The following is a 15553-nucleotide window of genomic DNA, read 5'->3' on the forward strand; positions in this document are numbered from 1 at the left end:
GCCACAACAACCAACATGCATAACCTCTCAGTTTCTTAACTTAGTCTCACATACTATCAATGCCTCCTTTTTTTTATAAACAGTAGTTTGACATAACCTACCCTCCAAGCATAATACCATCAGCATTTTTTGCAAAGCAAATCCAAATTAAACAAAAGCCACATTCATAAAACTTACAGACAGGCATTTTTTAAGCATATTTGCACATTTTATAATAATTTTATAATACTACAACAATAATATAAAAGAACATATTACAAAACATGTGCAGTACATTACCTCTGAAACAGTATGCACACTGCATAGGCAATTATCTTTTCAAAAATAAGACATGTCAGTTGTACAGTTTTGTAGCCACACATCAATTATAAAGCTACAGCTGGATGTGGAGATGCAATCTGAGAAACTGCATCACAATTGGACTTGGACCTGAAACTCTGGTTACTCAATAAGTGTATTTTGGTGGCTGATCCTGATAAACTTTTTAGACTTGGATATTTGGATCAAATCTTTGAAAACGCAGGTGGATTTACAATCCAGTGAAAAAACTTAACATCTTCCCAAGGTTTTGTTTGTGAGAACAAAACATTTTTTATGCGAGACAGCCTTGTCAATATCGAAGATGTGGAGAACCCAGAAATACTATCCCAAAATGCTGATGAATTGTGGCATACGTGGACATCAGGGATTATGGGATATATTTTGTCCTACTTTGTTGCCTGTGCTTGATACTGGACCCCTAGGCCTGCAGCAGCATCCAGACATTTCTGTTGCTTCTCTTCCAGCTGGATCTATGTTGATGGTTATAGCACAGTTCCATGCACTTACAAGTCAGGAAGGTTTTCAGAGAGCTAATAAACCCTGCAGACCATCTTCCACTGCAGAAAGAGAGAAAAATAGACAAAACACACTCCCAACAGAATCTGTTTGGTCTCTTCTAGGTGTGTCAGAGGGATTTTTTTTCATTTAATATCAAGTCGTCAAACTCTGGCCAGGATTCTATGCACAGACCATCCTCACTAAGGGAAGGAGGACGACTCTCAACTTTGAGGAACTTTATACAAGTACCTGACCAATAGGAATTGTTAAATGATAATACTGTATACTGTTTCACACCATTCCGTTCCCTCAGATTTGTCTTAAGTACAGTTGTACCATGCCTCACATACTGTTTTCAGCAGATTGTTTAAGGCTCATAGTGTTTCTATATAACAATGCTTTGCATTCAAATAAAAGGCTGCCTCTTGGGCTTTTATTGGTTTATCAGCTCAAAATTGTTCTGCTTGTGATATACTGTTTGTAGTATCATTTGTTTCACTAAGCATTTAATATACTACCATTTGTACCATACACAACGTACAGCAATAGTTTGTGCTTTCCGCCTTCTGCACTGCATTTTACATCACCATCAGTATTTTCCATGTTCAGTTTTATTTCATGCTAGGTCTGTCCTGGGTTAGCCATTTGATTTCTGTTTTCCATATTGTGTCATAACCTAGCAGCTTGTCTACCATACACAACATACAGCAATAGTTTGTGCTTTCCATCTTGTGCACTTCATTTTACATCGCCATCAGTATTTTCCAAGTTCAGAATTTTTTTTACTTCATGCTATGCCTATCCTGGTTTAGCCATTTAATTTCTGTTTTTCATATTGTGTCATAACCTATTAGCTTGTCTGACACTATCAACTATCATGCAAAAATTCCCCTCGCAGTATAGTTAACAGCTTGGCTATCTTACCAATTACTGCATGTACTGTTCTTCTCGGACTTTACTTAATATTAGCTCCATACAGACATTATTCCTGCTAGCCATCATAATCCGTGTCTTTCATATACTTTTTTTTGCAAATGGGGGATTTATGTATTGGCCCAAGTCTCTGTCTTCTCACTGGACATCCCCACTTAAATACAAGTACGTAATGAATAGATAATAAAGACAATACCAAAACACGAGATAAAGAAAAGTTGTGTAAAATCTTACCATAACCATAGAGGTCCTTCTCTTCCACATTGCAGTATTCAACATATGGGTTTACTCCTCTTGCTTCACAAACGTCCGCCAGTATACAAAAGTTTTTAGTCACTGTATGGTGCATGGGACGTTTGATGTGGCTCAAGGAACGTGCGCCATAAAAGTGATGTCTGCACACACCGGCCGTCAGAACTGTAAGCCCCAGTCGGAACCAGTACTAGTAAGGGTAATGCCACCCAGAAAGGGAAATGCAGCCTAAAAGGAGGGTGGGAAGGAATACTGCAACATGGAAGAGAAGGACATTTATGGTTATGGTAAGATTTTTACACAACTTTTCTATGTCCTTCTATTTCCATGTTGCAGTATTCAACATATGGGTGAGTGCCAAAGCTCACTGTGACAGAGGGGGTGGTGGTCTAGAGGCGGCTTCCAGGAATCTGTGAAGGTTAGCCCTGGCAAAACCTACCCTGGCCCTAGAAATGTGGTCTAACTAGTAATGTTTGGTAAAGGTGTGCACTGATAACCAAGTGGCTGCTTCAAGAATGGTAGAGGTATCCAGACCCTTGAAGAAGGCTCCTGAGGAAGCCATAGCCCTGGTGGAGTGTGCTTTAACAGTCCCTTGCAGGGATTTCCCATGGCATTTGTAGCAGAAGGTGATGGCTTTGGAAATCCAGGTAGAGATAGTTTGTTTGGTTACTGCCTTCCCTAGGGCTCTGGGATGGAAGGAGATAAAGAGCTGATCAACCTGTCTGATGGGCTTCGCTTTATGCAGATAAAACCTGAGTTGCTTGTGTACATCCAGGGAGTGAAGTACTATCTCACTGTCCCCCCTGTGGATTAGAGAAGGCGGCAGGTAGGTGGATGGCTTGATTCAGGGAGAGGTCATTCACCACCCTGGGAATGAATGAAGGGTTAGTTCTAAGAGTAACCCTGTCATTGTGGAAAACTAGGAAAGGTGGAATAGCCATGAGGGTTTGCAGCTCTGATACTCTTCTGGCTGAGGTCAGGGTCACAAGTAGTACTGCTTTCAATGTACAGTATTTTAGGGAAACTTTGTCTGCTGGCTCAAATGGAGGGACAGTGAGGTTTTCCAAAACACAGTTAATGTCCCATGAGGGTGGGGATGGTTTCCTAGGGGGCCTCAGGTGAAAAAACCATTTGAGGAAAAAGCTTAGCTGGTAATCTGGACACTAGAGGGGGTCCAGAGGAAGGCATGCTGAAATAGCAGACAAGTAGGCTTTAATGGAGAAACAGGCTAATCCTGTCTGCAGTAGCTCACACAGGTAAGACAGAACTAGAGGGGTCTCACTTGCAAGCAGGTCCAACTGTCTTTTGAGACACCGTATAGAAAATCTATTCCACTTTGAAAGGCAAGATTTTCTTGTATTTGGTTTCCTAGCATCCTGCAGGACAGTGAGCACATCCTCATTGTAAAGGTGTCTGAAGGGGTTGCAGTAACTGCCACTGTGGATGCATTTGGGATCACTTGTGCTGTGCGAGAAGGTCCACTCTGAGGGGTAACTTATGGTGACTGCGCTTGACAGTTGTATGCTGTCTCGGAAAGTAGAGAATCACCAACAAGATTTTTGGTCTGTCCTGCTAGATTTTCAGCAGGACCTTCTAGACGAGTGGGAAGGGGGGGGGGCATAGAGAAACTTCCCCCTTTCAAAAGATTGAGAAGGCATCTGTTTCCAGTGCCTAAGGATGTGGTATTCTGGTGCAGAATCTAGGAATTTGCTTGTTGATAGAGGAGGCAAACAGGTCTATTTGAGGTATACCCCACCAGATCCAGGAAGACATCCCTGTGAGGCATCCATTCGTGGTTGTTTGTGATGGTTCTGCTGAGACAGTCTGCCTGGGAGTTCTGTAGAGAGGGAATGTAGACTGCCTGCAGGGTCACTCCCTGTGAGGTGGCCAATTCCCATACTAGGAGAGCTAGTCTGCAAAGTAAGAAAGACTTTGTCTCTCCCTGTTTGTTGAGATACCACAGAACTGTGGTATTGTCTGTGATAACCTTTAGTGGACTTTGGTGAAGATATGGTTGGAAGGTTCAAAGGGCTAGACAAATTCCTCATCTCTGGAACACCAATGTGTTCTTGTTTGTGTGGCTCTGGCCACAGACTCTACACTACTTGATGGCCCAGAGTTGCTCCCCAGCCCAAGTCTAAGGCATCTTTGTGCATGATTTGTGTGGGTAGGGGTGGTTGGAGGGGAAGACCTGGATTGAGGATCACTTGTGTCAACTACCACTGGATTTCTAGTTTGAGGCATGGTAGGAGGGGAACCCTGTACTCCAAGGGGTGGGAGTGCTGGGTCTAGGACTGAACGAAGGTACCACTGCAACTTTTTCATATGAAGTCTTGCTAATGGTAACATGGGGATAGTGGCTGCCATGTAGCCCAGGAGCCTGAGGTACTGCCTTGCTGTCAATTCTGTTGACTGAAGGACAAGAAGGAGGTATTCTGTCAAGTTTTCCACCTTTTAGAGGGGAAGGTAGGCTTTTATGACATCTGACCGAATTCTGCACCCCAAGAAGAGAATGTCTTGAGTAGGTTCCAGGTGGGATTTTGGGTAATTTATCTGGAATCCCGTAGACTGTAGGAGAGAAACAAGGCGTATATGTTGCAGGAGGGTCTCCTGGTTGCCTGCCTGTATCAGCAGGTCACACAGATAAGGGAATATCTGGATTCCCTTTGTCCTGCAGAAGGCAATCACTGGAGCCAAACATTTGGTGAAAATCCTGGGTGCAGTGGAAAGCCCAAAGGGCAAGGCAGAGAACTGAAAGTGAGAAGGGCCCACCAAGAACCTCAGGCATTTCCTGAAAGTGGACTTTATGGGGATGCGAAGATAGGCATCCTTTATATCTAAGGTGGCCATAAACCCCTGGGGGATAAGAAGGGGAAAAAGGGTTGGTAGGGTCAACATCCTGAAGGTTGGAACCTTTAGGAATAGGTTGAGATATGAGAGATCTAGAATTGGTCTTTTCTTGGCATCAGGAAAATCCTGGAGTAGACACCTCTTCCTTTTGCTGTGATGGGCCACTAGTTCTATGGTGCCTTGACCTAGCAGTGCTTGTAGCACTGGCTGCAGGAGGTGTAACTGTTTTAGAAGTTGTGGGATGCCTTTTTGCTTTGGGGGCATAAGCCAGGTCATGAAATACCCATTTTGAAGGACTGAAAGGACCCACTTGTCTGAGGTGATGGATATCCACACATGGAGGCAGTGAGAGAGGCGTACTGACAGGGGGAGAAGGCGGGGGTTGTAAGGTTGGCAGGTAGTCAGATGCTACCTGCCTATCTTGAAAGGGCGGCCTCTGGCTAGAGGATGGTGTCGCTCGTAGTCTGATGCTACCTGCCTGTCTTGAAAGGGCGGCCGCTGGCTAGAGGATGGTGTAGCTCTAGCTGGAGGGGGTTGCTTTCTGGTAGGTTTTCTAGACCTAGAGGGAGCAGTAGGGTGAGAATGGTTTTCTGATGATCTGTGTTTTAGCTGGGTAGTTTCTTTGAAATTTAGGAATGGGAAGACTAGCAGGTGTTTCAAATTTTGCATTTCTTTCCCCCTTTTGCTGAAGTGACAAACAAATCAGCTACTTTTGCACCAAACAAAGCTGTGTTGTCCAGGAGGGCATCAATCAGCTTTGTCCTGAAATCATCAGGAAGGAGCTGGAGGCATAGCCAGGAGTACCTTCTTCAGGCAGCTACTGATACTGCTGACCTTGCTGAAGCTTCAGCAGTACTGTAACTGCACTCTGAGTGCCTGGTAACCTGGGAGGTGAGAGCCAGAAGGGAAGACAGTGAAGCTTTGGCAGCACACGCTGGTGTATCAGCCATCTCCTTGGAGGCTTTCTCCAGGAATGAGAAGGCATATTTAGACATGTGTGCCTGGTAGTTAGTAGCCCTGAAGGACAGAATGGCAGAGATGTAGATTGGTTGATGTAGTTGTACAGACAGTGGATCTGGGTGCAGAGATGGGCAATTACAAAGGTACCACTTACTGTAATGTGCATCATGAAATCAAGCTACAGCAATAATACAGGAAAAAATGACACAATGACAATGTATACATGTCTATTTATGTCACCACATGTGCATTTTGTTAGCAGCTTTTTTTTTTTTTTTTATTAGCCGTGAAAGTAGCACTGTTTGACACTAGAAGTTTTTGTGCCGAACTCCTTAATTCATCCACAGAAACTGAGTATACAAAGTCTCCATAATGGGAGTTTAATTTACATGTAACTAGAGATTTTGGCTGTGTAATCTAAGAAATTTAATTAAGCTGTACTTCTGTACAAAAGTGGTAAGTGTGCACATCTTAGTGGACTGTAAAGTATGGTGACCATGAGTGGCTGATGCTGCCTCACCCACCCTTGGGGAATGAAGTGGTGTGGTCCACTGCAGTGCCTGCAGCCAAAGGAGACAGAAAAATGTACAGCATGCTGATTGATGGGCCAGAGATGTAGAGATGGCTCTGTCAATCCAACTTCACAGCTTAGCCTTCATGTGTGCAAAACTGCTCATGTACATCAGCGAAGGTACTACAGAACCTCACATATACAAATATGCTTGTCAGCCAGTGGGGAAAGGGATTAGGGACCCAAATAAAAAAAATTCACCCCCTCCATGGCTGCTGTCTGGATGAGTATACCTCACTCCCCATGAACTGTTACAGTCAACAAGGGAATGAATGGGTACAAGACCATTAGGAGAGGACTGATGGTTGGTAGTCATGAAGAATGAAGGAAAAAAAAAACTATGTGAGCACCGAAATATGGCATCAATGGCACTGAGTGTGCCACATCTGATGTGGTCACAGAGTCAAAGTGGGTGAAATGTCAAGTCCAAATCTGTTTTCTACATTTGAAGGTTCAACTAGGAGATGTGATAAAGGAAAATTGTTGAAGTTATTAATTTAAGTGCATGTTTAAGGCATTGAGACTATGTAGGGATTTATGTGATTCACGTTTGGCAGTGATCTACAGGTAAAATATGCTAAAACTGACTGGTTGAATTTTTGTGAGAGATGTCCTGGATTGCCTTTTTGACAGCTGATGTAAGGGATTGCTCTTTCTTAGCAAGTGCCGCTTTAAATAAAATTACAAATAATCTTTTTTTAATAACCATCATGGGATCTTTAGCATACGTGTGCCACAGAGGTCTCCTTAATGTTTTAGTTACGTTTTATTCAGCAGACCAAAGAGAGTTTAGGAGGGGTAGGAGTTCTTTTGCATTTTTTTGTTAACATGGAAAAAGGTGCCTATAGGAGACAAACAATTCAAATCAGATAGTGAAAGGTGGACTAACTGAGAACTCAAAAACATGAAAGCCAATCATGAAGTGTTGAGGGAGAAAACAGCAGAGGGGTCAGATGTCCTATCCAATGGATTTTGCCATTCTCCCTGTCGGTTCTGTTTAAAGGACAGCTTTAAGGTATTTCCTTACAGAACTATTCTCATACTTTCACTTAAGAATGGCTTGGGTGTACTCCCTGTCACATTTCTAGCCTAGTCAGCTTCCTCACTGTACACCATGTGAGGTCTAGATGAAATTTAGAACACTTTTTCTTTAGGAATGATCTCTGTTGATCTTGCATTATTTGCCCATCACATCTGAAAGTTTCTTGCTAAGGACGGAGAGACACTGCAAGACACATGTACTTCTGCTTTGTTACTTACACTCAGTGTGGTCATTCAGGCTCTAAGGACTCATAATTTAATGTCATAGTCGGATTCTTTCCCTCACTTGGAGTCATAAGTGTATCAAGCCTTTATTTCTGCATGTTATGTGTACCTCTAAAATAATACACAATTTAATCACCTGGGAAAATAAAGCAAAGGAGTAGTTACAGACAGCAGAAAAGCATGCTATTAAGTGCATGAGCTAGTCACATAAAAGAAGCACTCAAAATAATTTGTTACATAAATCACTTTATGAATACAGTTTATACAATGCTAAAATCAATGTTATGGTGCAAAGATATTTGTGTAAATACTATGTATGTATTTCAAACTGTATTTTACTGAGCATATTTCTAGATTAACAATGATTAGTGTACGCTTATTGATCCATAAATGCACTGGATAATTTACTATAAAAACACTGCTGCAAAAAGACCAGAAATTAGCAGTTTTGTTGGCAGGAGCACACAATATTCTTTTTCACGTGTATTGTTATTTATACTTGACTAATTAGCTGAGGTTTTTCTAAGGCAGGAAACAAGACATTGCAGTTGACTGAGGGAAGGAGTGCTGAGACAGGACCTGAAACAAATTCCATTTTTAAAAAGTGAGAATTGCCCCAGCTATTTGTTCTCACCTCACCAGTTTTTTAAAGAATGTGCAACACAATTCAAGAAAACATATCTACATGAGTCACAACAAATCAGATACTGATACTCCTAGAAAGGATTCTCAAATTTTGCAGAGGTCTCACTAATTCCACTCTAAGACAACAGAAGTGTGATCTCACAGCTAGTGACTACAGCATTCTAAGCTCAATAGCCGACAAGGCATTATTGGCAAGTAGCAAATTTCAAAAACTGTAGGCTTTCATGCAAGGCAAAACATTTTTCCAGCTTCTACCCACTGTGGTCCTTCACAGGATCATGGAATAGGCAGTAGCACTGAAAGTGGCAAAAGTGATGCCAGAAGGACCTCTATCTTATGGATGATGCCCAGAACAATGCAAACAGTAATGAAAAAATAGCAAAAATGTACAATTATGAAAATAAGAAGAGAAGGAAAATGCATAGTGCAGAGGTACATCTCCTGCATCCCAATCTCTTATTACACAGGTTACTCTATCTTGATGTAACAAAGTACATATGGACACTGCACTTCCAGAAATGCAGACTTCACAAATATTGTGGCAGACATAAGACCAGGCACCCACGTCACTACATAAGGGAGGAGAGTTGCAGTATTAATGGTTTGACTAAAATGGACTTCATGAGTGTTGGCATATATGCACATTCTATGAATCTGGCTGCTGAGGTAGAAAAGGGAAGCTTAATGGATAACATGCCTATAAAGTATTGTATGGTCTCTCGCTGTGTCACAGTAGGCTGAAAGAGAAGCAAGGGGTTATGCGAGCGTAAGATGGGCACACAAGTAGCTGGTAGAGAAGACACAAAGTGTGGTTGCTAGGGAAGAAATCCATCTAGAAAAAGGAGATGGACTGAAGAGTTCTACTGGAACCACCTATTTTAAATCAAAACATTTTATTTCAATGATGTCAAAGCAATTTACAATAAAAATACTGAATTATAAGATTCAAATTACATATAAACATGAAAGAACAAGACTACATATATAAAAATTTGGAGAAACAATAAAACTTAAGGTGAGTTGCAAATATAAATATGATATAATTTACTTGCAAATTTAAAAAACAAAGCTCAAAAAAATAAATTTTGTTTAAATAAATAAAAGTAAATATTTAAAAAATATTCTTAAAAATACAGCTTTAACATACAAACTCTACAATGGAAATATGGCATAAGGATCTAAATTACATCTCTTGAAGATTTAGTAAAGAAAGAGCATCATCATTAAACCAACTGAATTAAAAGAAAACATAGAACTTGCAAGCATAAGGTAATGAAGTCCTTAGGCCTGAGCTTTAGAGTCTATCGACAGACCAATACAGTTCAAAATTCTTTATTGCATATGCAGAATAATGATCAGGAGGAGGAATGAGGTTTAAACATCATGTTTAAAGGAGCGAAACAAACTTTTCTTTTCAAGCAAAAAGTGCTAGCATGAATCTTTTGTATGAAAAAAAAAAGTGTGTTTTGCAGTAAAATACATAGTTTAAAAGATTAACAGTTTAGCAATTAAAAAAACTAATTCACAATACTTACCCTACGCTAATCTAGTAAAATTAGAGCTGGAACCCAAATGATACAAATGCCTCCTGCCCACCCATAAATATTCAAGCTGCAAACACTGCTCAGTACATTTAGCCTTCCTTGTTTGGAAGCAACTTTTAAAATGTTTTAATTGTAATTGTAGATAGGTGTTTTTGTAAAAAAACAAAAAGTCATTTTGTATCTTTAGGCATGACCTTTAAGGGAAGGCAGGAATTGAGCACAACATAATAGAACTGAATACAATTAATAAAAGTAGTCTTAGAAAGTATAAAGAAAAAAACTCTACAGATAAGCAGACAAATTCAATTAAATGCACAAGTATTGTGTAAACGTGACCTAATTCTGGAGTACACCAAATTGGGTAGTGATGTATATGACAGGAAAAAGTAGTCATCTCAGAAGGCTAGTGGGTTGGCACAACAGAAGTAAATGCAGCTTGTTACATTTAGGAAAGAGTAAGAGTGCATGTGTAGTGTGTGAGTAAGAAATGAAACTAGGCATTTTGGTTTTCTGAAGCTCTGGGTCATCAAGTGAAAAGGAGATGGCCATGGCAAACTGAATAAATGGGGTAAATTAATGAGCATTTAATTGCAAAAACACTCTACAAAAGCCACATGGAGCACAGTGCACAGTTCAAGAGGGTCCTGACAGATGCAGCATTATGCCTGAAGTAGAAGTGTGGAGTACGGTAGATAACATGGTCATAGCTGTAGAAGGTTCAGTGTACAAGGGAGGTGAAAGGTTAAGTAATCCAAGGTTATTTTCATGAGGAAAATGGTGTGTTGTGATGGGATGACAAAGTCACTAAGAGGGTCATGTGAAGTTATACAAAAAAGTCTGGAAAAGGAAGAGGAAAGGCCAGTTTTCAAGTGGAACAAATTTCCTGATAAAGAGGTATGGTATAAAATCACAGTTTTTTTTATGTAAAAGATACAACAGATCGTGCTGGGGGTGTACATAGCAGGAACATCGGAAGAGTGTTAGTTTGATCTTGAAAGCAGATTTCATAGACTGTGTTGGCACAAACTCTACGCACATGGAAAAACAATGTGACTGAGCAAGTTATTTAACATTTGTTGATGACAGCATCCAAACTGCTGGAGATCACAGATAAGTGGATCTGCCATAAAATGTTTGCTAGTTAGGAAGTACAATCTCAGTTAAAGTAGATGTAAATAAATAGATATATGTTTAGGCAAGAGCAAGCTGGCATTTATTTTTGGTCAAGTAACCCCCAATACCCAGGGGTCCAGAAGCATCACAAACGCTGCTTCCCTCAAAAGTGAGCACTGGGTATAACATATACCTTGAGCACTCAAACTGCTGGGTATACACCTACTATTATGTCTAACTCACTTCTCCTGGCATAATGCATGCAAGGGCAATACCCTGCTGGTACCACTTCCACAACTGCTAACTGCCTCGCAAAACTCCCCACATCTTTACCATGAACTATCAGGTGGTACAAGAGCCACAACCTTTCTACCAAGGTACAGGAGTTGGCCTCCAGGTGTTTTAAGTCCTCCAGCCTGAAGTCAACCATCCACTACTTGGGATACTATTCACCTGCATAGCAGATGGGGGCTTGACCTTTGTACCATATAGTCAAGACAACTTTGCATTTTAATTTCTGTATTACACTATTTTGAAAATATCAGATCAGTGGTGTAAGATGCATTTATTACTTTACCTTGTTTAGCGAGTCTCTGCTTTGTGTGGCTGGACTTAACAAGTTCCCTGCCAATATTACATGGGAGATTTGCGCAGCACTACTCTGCTCCCCTTCATCTCCCAGCTGGCCTGTTACCATGTCAATTAGCAGCTGCATTCCTAGAAGGCAATCGGCATTTCCACCTCCTAATCCAAGGCCAGAAACCAACAGCAGAAACCTATGCATAGTGGAGAAACAGAAACAGATTACAGTCTGTGCTTACTAAAGCCTACAAAAAAAAATCAAAATCTTATTTCTGAAATGTCCCTGGATTTTGTCACATATTTTCCACTCTGCCTCTAATAACATTTTTAACTTTCTGGCAAATTACTGAGGATTACAGTCATTAAAAGTTTCATTCTTTGGATCCAACTTTGGATTTGTTTTCAGCCAGTCAAGACTTTGGATCACAATTTCTGGCCCTTCCCCTTTATCCACAACCCGTTGCAAAGCCCAGATCAAGTCTGCCCAAAGAATACAGACAACTCCATAATAATAATAAAAATAATCATACAAACGATAACCCAGAGGTAATAAGTGAGCTCATAAGCTGATCTGGAGCTAAAAAGTGCAACTGAAAGGCTTTTGGAATAAGTTAGTCCAGTCACACCAAGATAAAGGAATAATGAATTCCATAATTAGGCAGGGAGACAGATGGGAGGGGAGTTGAGGAAGGATGGAAGTAGGCAACACAGATCTATGGTTAATAAATGCATAACTTTCATATCAGATATTCTCTCTTCCATCTGTTCAATGGATGGGATAGAGTCCCCACCTAATATAACCAGTGGGTGGTTTCATGGATGGATATTCCAGAGGACAACTGAAGAAAAGGTTTCCATGCCTTTAGAGAGTAAATCCAATTTATAATGGGACATGAAGGTATGAACACTGGACCACGTGGTAGATGCACAAATATAATCAATAGCCGCTCTGGAGAAGAAAACAGCTGAAGCTGCCATAGATTTAGTATGGTGAACTTTGACGGTTTAGGTAAGGCCAAACCTTTTTATTTGTATACATGTGTAATATAAGAACACGACCATCTTGATAAAATGGCGTTAGAAACTCTGATCCAGCTTATTTGCCAAGGACACAAAAAGTTGATTAGACTTTTTGAAGGCTTTCGTATGGTGGATGTACAAATGCAGTCGTCTGTAAACATACAACATTTTGTAGAAAGTATTCTTTATTGGAAAAGTTTGGGAAGAAAATTGATGATTGATGTTCTGATTTAAATTCATCTCTGTAGCTACCTTTGGTAACAATGAAGGATTTGTTCATAAGGAAACCATGTCCTTAACAAAAAATAATGTATGGCGGTTTACAAGAAAGAAGCTTGGGAGCTCTGATACCCTCCAGGCAGAAGTAATAGTTTTTAATATGGAAAATGTTATTTTTAGTGGCTAAGTCCACCTTGGCATTAGGTTCGAATGGAGGTCGTCTTAAAGTAAAATGGAAATGCCCCAAAGAATAGTAGGATCTCTAACAGGAGGTCTGAGAAGAAACTTAACCCTCAGAAAAGCTTTAGGTAACCTGAGAGAGGCAACTGGGGACTAATTCTCTTCAATGTGAAAGTTTGAGACAGCTGCCAAATGGATTTGATAGTGGAGTAGCTGGAACCATTTTGAAAAAGAGCTAGCTAGAAGGGGTGCCGAAAAAGTCTAAATTCCTTTGAGAAGCCCAAATAGAGTACCATTTCTATTTGCAAATCTTCTAGTAAAAGGTTGTTGAGTTACAGTAAGAATGTGAACTATATGGGAGGAGAGCCTGGAATGCCATCATTGGAAGTAGAGAAACCAAGCAATTAATTTCAGGGCTTGAATGTCCAGGAGAGGCAAGCCAAATGGGTGAGAAATGAGATCCAGACTGTAATCCAGCACTCATGGAGGGAGTTTCAGATGAGGCCACAGGCAGGGGAATCTTGCTTGCTGAAGCCAAAAAGGGGCAATGAGCATCACTATGACTTTCCTCTCTAATGCATTCTGAAGAAATTTCAGTATGAAAGGAGTCGGAGGAAAAGTGTAAAGGAGTTCGGGGGGGGGGGGTCAAATGTGGATCAGAGCATCCATCTGTGACTCCCCGGGGGGAGGGGGGTTCAGATCAAAGAATGTGCTGCATGCAGTGGTGTGGGAAGAGGCAAATAGACTGCAGCAAGGTTGTTCAGTGGCAGATGATCTTCTCTGCCACCTTTTGACTGACGGACCACTCATGATGCAGGAGGATAGATCTGCTTAAACTACCTTTTGACTGACGGACCACTCATGATGCAGGAGGATAGATCTGTTCAAACTGTCAGCTAGAACATTGGATTTCCCTGGAATGTGCATTGCTAAAAGAAAACAATGGAAGATATTGCTCACTGCCAAACCCTGATGGCTTCATGGCATAATGGGTAAGAACATGGTCTCCCTGTTTGTTGATGTACCAGACTACAGACATGTTGTTGATCTGGAGTTATCTGTCCTTGAGGGAGGGAGTTCTTATAATGCCTGTAACACTAGGAGAAATGGCCTCATCTCTAGAATGTTGATGTGGAGATTGGCCCTGGAGGGGGATCACATGCTTTGGACTGCTTTTCCTTTACAGTGCCCCCCCCCACCCCCCCAACTGGGAAGCATCAGTGAATACTGTGGCTTTGGGTGGGAGAAATACAAACTGGTGACCTTGTATACAATAGGAGATTAGAGCCACCACCGAATGTATTTCATGCAAATGTATATTAGACATACTTGAAAAGGCATTAGTTGATGCCTGATGGACCACTGCACTGCTAGGGTCCATTGAAATACTCTCAAGTGGTATCTCACAAGAGGGACAGTACAGTTGTGTACACTTACCATAAATGTAGATGTTTGAGTGTATTCACTGTTCCAATCATCACATTTGGGTTATCCCTGCCAATGTAGCCCTCGGCTGTCCCGAATACCAGAGGCTTAGTACTTCTCCGTCGGTTGCTGTCTCTTCAGGACTGACTTCAGGTTGGTCAGCAGTATAAAGTAAGGCAGATGACGCCATTACATCAGTTTTTCTTGCCCTAACCTGTCACTAGCCCCCAAGTAGGACGCCAGGTTCTGGTGGAAGAACCCTACCAGTAGAAAGTAAATACCATTATGTCCCTTGTAAGGAAAGAGAAGAAAGGGGAGGGAGGGAAAGCAGGACTGCAACAGTGAATACACTAACATCTACATTAATTGTGCACAACTGTACTATGTTCTTCATGTTTCACTGTTGCAGTCATCACATTTAGGTTGATTCCCAAAGCTGAGGAAATGAGTGGAAGCAATCAAAGAAACTAGGGACTGGCTAGGATGCCCTGCAAGACTGCAGAGGCAAACCATGCCCTGGATTTGGAGGAGAGAGATAGGTGGTAATGTTTGGTAAGTGTGAACAGATGTCCAGGTGGCAGCCTCCAGGATATCCCTGGTGGGGACTCCTCTGAGGAAAGCTGCAAAGGTAGAGGCTGCTCTGGTGGAGTGAGTCCTAACCCCCTTGGGGGGGGGGGCCTTTCCATGTTGTTTGTAGAGTGCAGAATCCTTTCCCCCCTTGTTCCGGGATTAGGAAAAGAAAGGTGGGCAAATGAATGGGATTAGGAAAAAAAAGGTGGGCAAATGAATTTATTGGTGGAGAGCCACACTGAACACCACCTTGTGCATGAAGGATGGGTTAGTTCTGACGGATACCCTGTCAGCATGGAAGATGATGAAGGGTTCTACAGCCATGAGTGCTTGCAGCTGGGAGGCTCTTCTGGCTGATGTGATGGCCAGAAGGAATGCTGTCTTCCAGGAGAGAAATTTTAGCTCTGCAGAAGGAGCTGGTTCAAAAGGGGGCAGGGTGAGCTTTTCCAATACAAAGTTAAGGTCCCAAGCTGGGGCTGGTGCCCTTCTGGGTGGCCTCAGGTGGCTAGCCCCTCTTAGAAACTGTTTGATCAAAGGGTGTGAGAAAAAGGGCTATGCAGTGGGGAAATCAGCAGAAATAGCAAAGGCATGAATTTTTATAGAG

The 15553-nt window shown here is 41.6% G+C and overlaps 1 protein-coding gene across 1 annotated transcript in view; it reads right to left on the minus strand.

The window, feature by feature from the left end:
- The window catches only part of POLD2 (DNA polymerase delta 2, accessory subunit), an 818333-nt gene that overhangs the window by 166469 nt on the left and 636311 nt on the right, over window positions 1-15553 (minus strand). The window contains exon 6 of the mRNA XM_044084220.1: window positions 11531-11729. Within this exon, the coding sequence (XP_043940155.1) occupies window positions 11531-11729 (199 nt within the window). The remainder of the gene's footprint in view (window positions 1-11530; window positions 11730-15553) is intronic.

Source organism: Protopterus annectens, chromosome 9.part0 (genome assembly GCF_019279795.1).
Source record: "Protopterus annectens isolate FY-2018-M chromosome 9.part0, PAN1.0, whole genome shotgun sequence".
In the NCBI taxonomy this organism is placed as follows: domain Eukaryota; kingdom Metazoa; phylum Chordata; order Ceratodontiformes; family Protopteridae; genus Protopterus; species Protopterus annectens.